The sequence below is a fragment of the Lissotriton helveticus genome, chromosome 8, assembly GCF_964261635.1.
Source record: "Lissotriton helveticus chromosome 8, aLisHel1.1, whole genome shotgun sequence".
In the NCBI taxonomy this organism is placed as follows: Eukaryota; Metazoa; Chordata; class Amphibia; order Caudata; family Salamandridae; genus Lissotriton; species Lissotriton helveticus.
This window is the reverse complement of record NC_136069.1, coordinates 1,532,505,704-1,532,518,196: the sequence shown is the minus strand read 5'-3', so window position 1 is coordinate 1,532,518,196 and position 12,493 is coordinate 1,532,505,704. Positions and strand designations below refer to the sequence as shown.

The window sequence follows — 12,493 nt, the reverse complement described above, 5'->3', positions numbered from 1 at the left end:
TTTATTTTGTTCTGAGGTTGAGGAATGCACTTTTGGCCGAGTCCTTTTGTGTCTCATCATGTTCAGTTTTGGGTGTAGGGTGATGCCTAGAGATTTGACAGAATCTGCTAGAGTGAGATTCCCATTGAGCGCATCGATAACCCCCCAAATCACGGAATGGTTAAAGGGTATCATCCTTGTTCAGGATGAGGAGTGTCTCAGTCTTACCGGGATTTAGTTTCAAGTGGTGACTCGTCAGCCCGTGTTGGACATCTTTCAGGACATCATTTAGTCTTTGAATGTCTTTGAGAGAGGTAGTTTCCAGATAGATCTGCATATCATCAACATAGAGGTGAAAGCAGATGTTGGCTTTTCTGAGTAGTTTGGAGAGAGGTTCCATGTAGATGTTAAAGAGTTGTGGTGAGAGCACCGAGCCTTGAGGGACGCCCTTGTTGACCTGCTGCAGTTCGGACGTGAAGTTTTTTATTTTTATTTTTTGCGTGCAATTGTGGATAAAGGAGGAGAACCATTTGAGGACTACTTCACCAAGACCAGCTCTTTCTTGGGGAGACCTTATGAGGAGTTTGTGATCAACTGTGTCAAATGCTGCCGAGAGGTCAAGGAGTATGAGGAGGCCGCATTGGCCAGTGTCTAGTGAACCATGAATATCGTCCATGATGTTGAGAATCGCGGTTTCTGTGCTACAGCCTTTTCTGAAGCCAGACTGGTGGGGGTCCAAGAGGCTGATGTTGTCCAGGTGCTGTGTTAGTTGATGTAGTACGCATCTTTCTAGTGTTTTTGAGAGCAAGGGGAGGTTTGACACGGGTCTAAAGTTGTTCAGATCTGTCGGATGTAGGACTGTTTTTTTCAACAGGGGGGTGCTTGCCCCATTTTAAGGCAGTCGGGAACCACTCCGTTTTTTAGGGAGCTATTTATGATTGTGCTCCAGAGCGGTGCAAAGGCGTGCTTCAGTTTATTGATCAGTGGGGAAGGAATGGGGTCTAGGACATGAGCTGAGGGTTTGGAAGTGGAGATCCTCATGATTATCTCATTTTCTTGAACCGGACTGAAGCTGAGCCAGGTATTGGTTGAGGAGCCAGGAGAGAGATCATGTGGCACAGCCGTGATGCTCTTCGTGAGGTGCGAGTTGTTGATGTGCAATGATAGTTCGATTTTTGAGATCTTGTCGCTGAAGAAATGGGCGAAGTTGTTACAGAGTTCTTTAGACGCCTGTACAGATGAGGACACTGGCTTGGAGGTTTGTTGTCTAAAGATGCTATAGAGCTCCTTAGGTCTGTTTTTGGCAATGTCCAGTGCCGTGCGGAAGAAGCTGGATTTCTTGTTTTTGATGTGGTTGTTATACTTCCTACGGGCTTATTTGAGTTGATCGCGGAGGATGGAGGTAGGGTTGTTTCTCCACTTTCTTTCTTTGGCTCTTAAATTCCTCCTTTTGAAGTTGAGGTCAGAGTTGAACCATGATCTGGATGGGATGGCTCTGCTCTTTTTGAGTTTTAAAGGAGCTATTTTGTCAAGCAAGGACACTAGCTTAGCATTGTAACAGTTGGTGAGGTCATTAGTGGAGAAGTGGTCATTGGTGTCTAGGAGAAGTGAGCTTATCTCATCTTCAAGGATTCCCAAGGGGAACTTGAGAGAAGTTTCTCAGCCATTTGGGGGGATCATGTGGAGGTGATTGGGAGAGAGTGGGGTGATTGATATGAAATAGGATCATGTGGTGGTCTGACCAGTCAACGGGGAGTATGTGGTTGATAGTGATTGTGTTTTTTTGCGCAGTGATGGCATCCAATGTGGCTCCTTTGTAGTGTATCTCCTCTGTGCAGTACTGGATTAAATTATCACCAAGGAGACTGGATAGCGATTGGATTAGAGGGGTGTTGGTCTCGTTCCATCGTAGGTTCAGGTCGCCGAGAATTAGATTATTAATATCACCGAGTGCACCCTGAGCTATCAGGTCGGATAGTTTATCTCCGAATGCGGCGTTTTTACCTGGGGGGTGATAGAACAGGTGACAAAGTAAAGACTCACTATCTCTGGTATTGATGTTGGATGAGAGACATTCAGATGTATTGTAATCGAAAGAGTTAGTTTCCGTGATGACCATGTTGTCCTTATGGATAATAGCAACCCCTCCTCCTCGCTGGTCTATCCTGTCTTTGTTGATGAGGGAGAAGCCTGGGGCTACAAGCAAGTCTAGGCATGGTGGGGATATCTCATTGAGCCAGGTCTCCGTGAGGAACGCAATGTCAATGTCATGCGAGAGGATAGCCTCTGCTAGTTCAGTTGCATGTAGTGAGGCCGACCTGCAGTTGATCAGTAAGCAGTTGTCGAAAAGCTCTTTGTTGCTGGCGGTCCGTTCTTCGGGCGCCCTAGTTATGGCGGTCTCGGGGGTTTTGTGCGAGGAAGGCCATTCCAGAGGCCTGTGATCACTTTTGGATTTAGGGATGTCAGAGGGGGGTGTGTCGTACGAAGAGGATAGAATGGCTGCTTCGATGTTGGACATGGCTGCTTCTGTTCTAGTGGGTCTTGAGGGCAGGTGTTTTCTATAGGAAATTATGCGGTTCTGATCCCTAGGGGGAAGGGACTGCGGTTCTTGAGGCTTTTTGTGGCCAGGGTTCCATGACCCTGTTTGGGGGTATCTGAGGCTGGGTTCCAAGGGTTTCTGAGGGCCAGGGGGGTTTTTGGTGTTGACAGTGGGGGGAGCCCAAGGAGGGGATTGGTGGGGTCTGCACGCTTTATCTAGGTTGGAGAGGATTTCGGTGAAGCCCCGGGAGATCGCGTCTATCTAGTTTTCAAGTGACGCAAGTCGCTGCGCCAAGGAGTCATGGGAGGAGTTGAGGGCATCTAAGGCTTCGTCTTGCGTGGTGGAGATCGAGTTGAGGGAGTGTTGTCTCTTTTTAATTTTGTAGGACGTGTTGTCCTTTTTTTAAGTCAAGGGAGGCGGGTGGGTAGGGACATGAGAAGAGTTTGAGTGTCTGAGAGCTGTGAGGGAACTAGTGAGGTCAGGGGTCACTGTCAGCGGGTCCGGTAAGGAGGGGAGGTTGTGTTTTCCATGAGGGGCTGTGGGATAAGCTTGGTAGGGGTAGTGAGATGGGTGGTGGGGGCATGTGTTGGTGAGGCTTGAGATTCCTGTTGTGGCCGGTTGGCTGTATGCGGGAGTTTGGTTGCGGCGGAGCGGATCGGAGTGGGTGGAAGAGAGTGTCGTAGGCTTCAAGGTTAGCTGTAGCTGTAAGCGTGTTTTGGGTTGAGGCGGGGCACGGCAGGTGCGGGAGAGCGGATCGGAGTGAGGGAAATATTTAGTTGATGGCTTCAAGGTTCTCATTGTTTGCCTGAATGAGGACAGTGCCATTCGTGTAGATGGTCACAGATGTGATCTCTCTTCTAGCCGAGCGATTGGGGAGTATGGAAGTTAGTTTGCAACTGTGAGGAGTGGATGTAGTTTTAGCGATATAAAGTTGCGTTCTAAGCGTGGAGATCCAGTCTTCAGGTCTCTCCGTGTGGAAAATTAGGTCCATCTTAATCGGAGCTTCGGAAGATGAGTGGTAGATGTCTGTGAATAGGGTTTCTTTGTGTTGTCAGATTAGTTTCTGTTTGAAGATTCGTCTCATTTTGCAGAGAGGGGGGGGGAAGGTAATGGTGAATGAGTTCGGTCTATGGGGTTTCAGGTGTGTAGGTAAGGATTGTGTGGGAGGGTACTGTATGCAGGGAGGAGCAGGTCATGGAAGAGGGGTGAATGTGAGGTGGGGAGGGGGTAAATCAGGCAAGTCAGGAGTGAGAAGGATGTGTTAACAGTTCCCGTTGGTGACTGGTCAAGGCCTGTTGTTAGTTGTAGTCAAGACTCTGACGGTCAAGCAGGGACCAGGAAGGGTCCTGAGAGGTGCAGTAGTTCCTGGTAGGTCTAGTGTTCTACTTCCTGCGATCTTCTTTGAGCAGGGCGTGGGATCTATTAAGTTGAGAATGCTTGTCAGCTGGTAGGCTGTGGCTCATAGAGCTCTAGAGGATAGCCATCCTAGGGCCTGGCAGCCTTGGCAGGGGGCGTCGGGCTTCTTGCTGGGCAGGGGGCTCTATGGAAGAGGTTCCATCTATATTAGGGGGCAGAGGGAAACTTGTGCCAGAGGTGGTCGGCACCATATCAGTAGCCCATGGCGCTCTAGAGGGTAGCCATCCTAGGGTCAAGTAGTCTTGGCAGAGGGCGAGGGGTTTAGTGCTGGACAGGGGGCTCTGTAGAAGAGGTTCCATCTATATTAAGTGGCAGAGGGAAACATGTGCCATAGGTGGTAGGCACCAGATCTAGGGGATTGGGCAGCACCGTGAGGGGGTGTTGAACCACGGAATAGAAGTTAGGCAGAGTCTAGGGGGGCTGTGTAGCGCTTCTTTCGAGGTTTGGGCTCGCTGTAGCGCTATTATGGGTCGTTTCTGAGTGGATCCTGGGGGTAAGGTATCTCAGATGGTGGGGCGGGGACCTCAGGGCTAGTGGGGGTGGTGTTGAACCACCGAATAGAAGACCGGCAGAGTCTAGGGGGGTTGTGTAGCGTTTCTATTGGGGATTGGGCGCGTTGTAGCGTTATTCTGGGTCCGTTTTTGGTGAATCCTAGGGGTAAGGTAACTCCGATGGTGGGGAGGGGACCTCGGGGCTTGTCGGGCTCTATTTCTTAGAAGTTGTGGCCGCATATGGCGGACATTTTAAGGTCAGTCAATCTACGCAATCGGGGTGCAGGTGCTGACCTTACTTGCGGTTGTCCTTAGGAGGTAGGGGGAATCCTTGGGGGGCCTCGGACTACGGTGTATTAGGCTTGATGTAGGCAGTATTGGCTAGACCTGTATTTTCCTCATTGCCCCTCAACTTCCAGTCGAGATCAGTAATTTATGCCATCCATCTAACATAGACTCCATTTTACCCAGGAGAGGGGTATAATTCACTAAATAAAACTGGACTAGGCTTTTTGTGAAACTACGTCTGAGTCTAAGTCCCAAATACCAGCTTGATTCCTGTGATACGGCAACTAAGTTGTGGCAGTACTTTAGCAGCTGTATAGAACTAAGTCAATTGTGGCAGAACTTTAGCAGCTGTATAGAACAGAAGTATTTCGGTTTTTGAAGCAATGACTTTATGCCTCACAAGAGCGTAGGGAAATGTTACACGATTAAAGCATTTAGTGGTGGATTTCCACTCTGGTTGGATGCTACGCATCGGATCGGCGTATAAGTTATGAGGGGGCTTAGATAGGTTATCATTATAGTCTTACGTGGCTGCCATTTTGGAACCAGTCACCCCATATACATGATTGTTGTGGCCGGGTTCTTAATCAAGCCAGCGCGCTCATTATAGTAGCGTTAGTCTTTGTTGTTGAAGAGGGGGATGTGGCCTCTGTTAAGCTGAGGAGTGCACTAATGCACAGCGGGACCTATTCTTGGAGGGAATGGTCGCGCGTGGTGGCCATTTTGAGGCCAGTTAACTATTAATGCATCACAACTTAATGCCGGATCGATGTCATGAGCGTTTGGTTTTTCCAAGGTTCCCATTTGTGCTCCCAGGGTTGTGTGTACTCCGCTTTATAGAATTGGGGGCATTGGGATTCGGCGGGCTTTATGTGTTGTTGTGAAGGTCGCGTGTGGATGCCATTTTGGGGTCAGGCTTCCTACCTCAGGTGCTGCTCCGGGGCAGAGTCGGACGTGAATCCTTCCGTAAATAAGATCAGCAGTCCAAGCTCATGGATGAGTGTTCGAAATGTCTGGGGTCACACTTGGTGGTTTCTCGTGGGGCTCCTGTCGAGTTTGCTGGCGCGCTGCATGGGGTCCTGATCGGGCTGTTATTTACTGGTGGAGCGGCACGGGACGAATCCATTCATTTCCCCCCTTAGTTTTTAGCTTTCGCCCTGGGCGTTGGCAACTAGTTGCCCCGCCCATGGCGAAACCTCATGATCCTACATATCGACTTTGGTTCAGCCTCTGTCTCTCATTGGCTAGCTCCATAAATGGAGGCTAGCCATTGGGAGACAGAGGTTGTCAATCACGCTTTCTGGTGAAAACGCGATTCGGGGGCGTTTCTGGGACTTTTTTTAAGTCCCGCCCCTTTGTCCCGGGCCGCGCTGTCATTGGCTGCCGGCCCGGGACAATTTGATTTTTAATATAAATAAGTTGTGGCTTATTCGCTCTTCGTGGCACTACCTCCTGTGCTTCCTATCAGAGGTGCTGGAGTCAACTCAAATAGTGAAGGCCTCGTGTTATCCTCTTTGAAGTGCTCGCTGTATTTTTGTATTTATTTAAAGACGGGTTTGGGTCTGCGGTCAGTGACATGTGACATGCTTTCAGATGGTGACTGACTCCTGTGCTCCGACGCGCTATACACCTTGTGTTTGTCACTTCTTGAATTTGAGGTGCTTATTACAACACCGAATACCCTAGGGTCTACTCTGCACATCCTGTTTTGAGGTGCCCTCTGGGAGGTCTCTGGCCAGCCACGTGACCTCGTGCAGGGGAGGACTCACTCGGTGTCACTTCCTTGTCACCATGAGCCGCTGACTCACGTGAACCTGCCTCCAAAAGGGCAGTCCCGGGGCAGCTGCAAGCTCAGACCGCGCTCGGCGTCTGCGGGAAGAGGACGTGTACGCGGCGAGGCTCAGGTAATGGGAGTATGAATGCTGGGAATGCTACCTCATGCCGTCACGCGTGCTGCGCTTCCAGATACGACCTGCTCGTGCAAAGGGAGCGTGTGGTATATCGGCGTAAAATGTTTAAATGGGACTTTTCTATATATGCGCGTGTTAAACATACATTTATCAATATATATGTGCACGCGTACACAGTCACATTTAAACATGTTAAGCAAATGTGTGGGTATATTTTTATGTATGAATTGCCATATTGGCTTAAAATGTTTAAAGGTGACTTTCTGTACGTATATATCTATACAAGTATGTGTGTGTGTGTGTGTGTGTATATATAGGCAAATTATGTGGTGTAATGTGGCACATTTTGGGTTAGTATTGCTTCCTTATTTTGGTATTTTTACAAATGTTAACACTTTCTGGCCACAGGCTTCAACTCATTAGCAACACTTTGACACCCAATTACAGAAATAAGCAACAGAAAAGAGACCAGTCACCCTTTACGAAGGGCCCTCCTCTGTGTTGCACCACAAGGTACCACATTTTTACTAACTTTTGATCTAGGAACATGTTTTTTTGTGCTGAAATCTGCAGTTTATGCAGCAGATAATGTCAGACCAGCTAAGGAGCATGATGAAGGAACTGCTTAACCAGGCTCCACTTTGTCTAATACACATACCACACAATGGTGCCAGCCTCAGACACAGCTGCCAGAGAGGACCTGCTCATGTCTGGCTCTGGTGTGAGCAATATTCTATTCCAGCACAGTGCCGACTTCTGATCAGGCAAAGATGCCCGCAAGACATTCTGCTCACACCTGACTCTGGTGTATGTCACACCAATACTGCAGCAGTATCAACCTCCAATCGGAGACTGCAGCCTGGGAGAGTCCCGTCTCACACCCGGGCTGAGGTTGGTTTGGGGGTTGCCTGTAGGGCAGCATGGTGCCGATATGAGATAGTAAATGGTTCTCTGGAGAGAGCACCTGGCTCGGGGAGTACACTCCAGTCAGACAGAATACCATGTGAGAGTAACTGGTCACACTGGGAGCTCATGATTGGCAATATGTGACCATCGTGACCTAATGCACAATCTCAGATCCGAATTTGAGCCTCAGAAGAGGACTTGTTTCCTGTACACCAGTACATAAGTAGTACAGCACGGTACAGACTTTCAATCGCTTGGAGGGCCATGGGAAAGGAGCCGCCCTGCTTGGGCTCAGGGCATCCTGTGTGACCCAGGGCAGAAAATGTAGTAGTTTGTTGTTGTAGTTTGCCTGGGAAGTGTCCCGCGCTTAGCACCTAGATGCCAGTGCACCAGAGGGAAATCTAGGCACTCTGATTGTAATCGCTACACATATGCTTAAGGGAAATCATGATTAGGGGGCTAGTTAATGACTTGGTTCAGCCCCTGTATGTAAGAGAGATTAATATTTTATTATAATGTCAAGTGTGTCTGTCCCTAAGCATAATGACGATTTGGCCTAGTGGCTGCAGCTGCCGAACATGTAACATGGGGAGCTAAGTTTGAATCCAGGCCTCGGCTGAGCATCCTGTGAATCCTAATATTGCTCTCTGCGGGAAAAAAAGTGTAACATAGCCTGTGCTAATCGGAGGTGCTCTTATGTCTGTGGACAAGGTTGGCGCTATGTAAAACCGCCCCCCCAAAAAAGTGGATTCATCCTATCATCAACGCTCAAATCAAATCCTCCAATAATTAAGGACACGGCATTGCCCTTTGATGTCAGAAAGAGATACCACTAGTGGCAGAATGTTAAGAGGGTGTAACTGGAAAATCAGGGATCAGTCCTGGCTTCCCTTCTTGACACGTGTGATTCTGCAAGTGCTTTATTTAACCGAGACTCCTTTTTTTGTTCTTTATCGCATATGAGAGCACCTTCAAATACAGGAGCCAAGGATGCCACTGTACAAAAACCTCGCCTGTATTGGTTTCCCAGCCTATAATGCTGCTTCATCTGTAAGTGGAATCTAGGTCGCCTATAGGGTCCACATGGGGGGGGGGCAGGAATTATCTTCAGTTCGAAATGCTTTCTTTTAATTGAATCTTTGCAATGAAGTGATATCACAGAATACTCTCGCTTAAAGGATGTTTGTTTCTTAAACTGTTCATTCCCGTTGTGAATGTGAATATCTCCTCAAAATTCTGCGCCTTGACCCCCAGTCTGCACATATTTACATGTTCAGCCGCCTCTTCCTCTAAAGCAGGCATCATCATGCCACGCCTTCTATGGACCATTTCCAATCTGTCTTTATTTGTCTGGAGATGAGGCGTCCAAAAGCAGCTATACACATAATAAGGCCTCACCAGGGTTTTGTTTAGTTTCTCAGCCCTTATCGGGTTAGACGTTCTAAAATTACCATGAATTAAAAAAGCTAAATGAAAGAACACACTTGAAAAAATGTGCAGGTACCAAGTGAATGTATGCATGAATGACATGGTAAAGAATCACATTTGCGAGAGATTAAGCTAATGGCAATGTAAATGACAATGCCATGTATTTATCCGTTTTCAAAACCAACACATAAATACAAATGTTGTCATTTACAATGCCAATGGCTCTAACTTTTCCAAAGGCGAAACCATTGCATTGTAAATCCTTGTTTTTAAAGTTCTGCAGGTTACCATGCTGGACCAGTGAATAGCCCTTGATGTCCTTATCAGCAGTAAGATTTGTACTGCAAGTGATCAATTTGCTCAGTCAAGTGTGTAGTGGGTTTCTAGTTGTGGAAAAACCTCTCAGACCGATGTTTATTGCTTGAATGATTCACGAGCTCACTTATTCAATTCCAGGCCTCAAATTGAATCAGATTTGCAGGTCTAGATTGAATACTCTAATCGACCTAACTGTAATGCGATTGACCCATAAACTTTTCTCAAATTGTGTGATCTTAGGCAAATCTTTTATTTCACCTAGTCCTCTTTTTCTTTATTATCGCATGCGAATAAACCTTCAAGTATGTGTGTTCTGCAGGTCTGCTGTACACTAATAGACTAAATGATTACTGCACTTATAATAATAAAAATCTAGCCCACATATAAGGTACACTTGACCCCTCACTTGCTTTTTAGTTCACTAATAGAATTGCCATCAGGGCTGGGGCAGGAATGTTTCTCAGTTCATATTTGAAAACTCTCAATATTAAAAATTATATTACTAAAGCCTCATATGGTAGCGCACTGTCATTTACAGACATTTTTCATTGAAATGGCCCCAACTTACCCACTCAATTGTTTTACTGATAAATCTATACAGTGTACAACTGTAATCTGTTGAAGTCTGGTTTCAGGAAATATTTCATTTGCACATCACCAAGTAAAGTATTCGAATTTGTTTTGATCCTATTAAAATCTTTATGTTCATCTCGCTTAAGATTTTTTAAAAATTATTTTCCTAACCACTGAAATATATTTTTAAATATGTGTACAGTTCATTTACAAGTTATTTGGAAGTTGTGTATACAGCACGATTGTCTGATAGTTCACCTTAAAAAATCCTCTAACTTTACAGCTAGAGAAAGCAAAGTAAACAGCAATCTACAGGCTGATGTAAGCAGCAATTTGTTAGAAGACATAAGCTGACATTTGACCTCTGTCCTTTAACACACAGCAAATTGAACAAGATTTAAAGGCATCTTTATTGTTAATTCACTTTCTGCAAGCTCAAACTCTCTTGCCAGATTGGGCCAGTAAGCCCTAAAAATCGCTTGTACTGATAAACTGAATCGCCACAGCGAAGGGTGAATATATTTCTCAAGCTCTGAAATCTATGGTAAGGGTGAGAAATTGCCTATCTTTGCATCTTTAGTTCATCACTCAATCACCCATGACTTGATTGCTGGCTCCAATGCTCTTCCTTACCGCTGGGGATTTTGTTTTTGTTTTTATTTAGCCAAGTGTATGCAAGAACTAATGTTGCTTTTAGTCTATAACCATAAATTATCTGGTAACAGAAGACCACTGTTTATTTTTCTGTCATTTTGTACGGGCTTCTGTTTTAGTTTATCTTGGGAAAGGGAGTGGTTTGGACTAGCTGTGGCCATTTATGTCTCGTACCGTATAATTTTGTGATTCTGTGACATTTCAAACTGTGCAGACAGTGTGTATTGGACCAGCTATATAGTCTTATGTTTAAACTGCCAAAATGTGACCTTTTATTGGAAATGGCCGTGAATGTTTGCACTCAGAACATTTAGTAGTTTGTAAATAGCATGTAAGATTTGTCTTTCTTACCTAGGTACTCCTACATCAACTATTAAAGTAGCTTCTGCCAGACTACCATCCCCCAAATCCTTGGTGGGCTCCCCTACGCAGATTCTGGCGCATTTTCCAAAGCAGTACCCACAGTCGCCAAGACAAACATTGCCTCAGATTACGCAACACTCGCCACAGCAGATAACTCAAACCTCTCCGGTTACTCTTCAGCAGCAGTCACAGATGTCAACTACCATCAAACCCACCATACAGATCAAGCAGGAATCTGGTAAGTACATGGATTGCACTTGTGCACTTTAGTGATTTGTATCTCCATGCAATTATAAGGCAAACAATAATTTAATTTATGGAATTGGTAAAATGAGTGTGCCACAGTTTACTTACTTACATTAAAAACACATCCTTCCGATGTTTGAATCCATTGATTACATCAGTGACCTTACAGTATAGGAAATAGTCTAGCAAAAGATAATTGGGTTAAACTGTAGAATGTTTTGCACAGTTTCAATATGTAACGAAGTCAACAGCCAGATAACCAGTTTCAATGATTAGTGGTTAGTAATTCAGAAATGTGATGAGGCTGTTTATATTTCGTCATCTTCTACCTGCATAAGGCTTTAGTGTATCCGTATCACTTTCACACGACTATTGCATATGATACTTGTAATCATGAATGTCTGTGCACTGAACTTTGAGGTGTCCACAGACCCACTGAGTTATATGTATACTGTTAGCATTCTATGGAAATGCATACCTTTATGTTCCTAACTCTCAGCAAAAGGAGGAAACAGTTTTTGAGGACAAACACATTTCAATCTATGTGACTGCCATGGGGCAAACTTTCAAGTTTTGCGAAGCTACATGGAACATCAGAAAGTACTTTTATAGAGATTAAATCAGATGGGTTTCTAAGGCAAAAGCCGAAGTAAGCAAATAGAAATACTTTGCAGATTTTAGTTTTAGCTGAAAAGCATTGCACAATTTTGTGCAGAGAGTCGCTGCAGAAGGACTAACAGCAGTAGGTCTGAAGGCATCTACAAGGGGTAGTGACTATAGAGGGGGCGATGAAATTGGAGAAAATAATTTCAGCAAAACAACTTGATGACATCTTCTGTTGCGAAGTTTGAATAAATAAAAAAAATTGACAGTCCATGAGCCTCTGTCCTTTTTTTATTGAACACATTTATTTTATATTTTGTAATAAACAAGACACACATTACAGCTCTGTCATAGACAAAATTACACATCAAGTAATGGTTGACATTTTAGAAGTGCACAATTCAGTAGATACAGGCGGAAGTATCATTACACACTTTCCGATCAAGCACTTGAAGAAACCTCCCCCCCTTTCAATCTTGTGAGACATGTAGGGACATGTTGTCTAGTCCTAATGTTCAGTATGTGGCATCCCACTTTCTGCTTCAGAAGGAGCCATATCACATGCACACGTTGCTCGCAATGTGTTGGGCATTGTCAGGCGTATCCCCCCTGTGCTCTGCCGTCTCTTCATGTAAGTTGTAAAAGGGTGCCATGTAGAGTAATTTTTTGTAACCCTATCACGTATAAGCGCAGTGAGTTTTTCCATGGCATAGACAGACAATACCTTCCCCCACCACATGTTGAGCAAGGTTGCCTTTGGCTGCTTCCACATCTGAGCC

At 45.5% G+C, this 12,493-nt stretch overlaps 1 protein-coding gene across 6 annotated transcripts in view; it reads left to right on the top strand.

The window, feature by feature from the left end:
* Window positions 1-12,493, top strand: part of EMSY (EMSY transcriptional repressor, BRCA2 interacting) — a 377,116-nt gene that overhangs the window by 171,288 nt on the left and 193,335 nt on the right. For all 6 annotated transcript variants that reach the window (XM_078658523.1, XM_078658521.1, XM_078658522.1 and 3 more), the window contains exon 9: window positions 10,858-11,103. In XM_078658523.1, coding sequence (XP_078514649.1) covers window positions 10,858-11,103 — 246 coding nt within the window. The remainder of the gene's footprint in view (window positions 1-10,857; window positions 11,104-12,493) is intronic.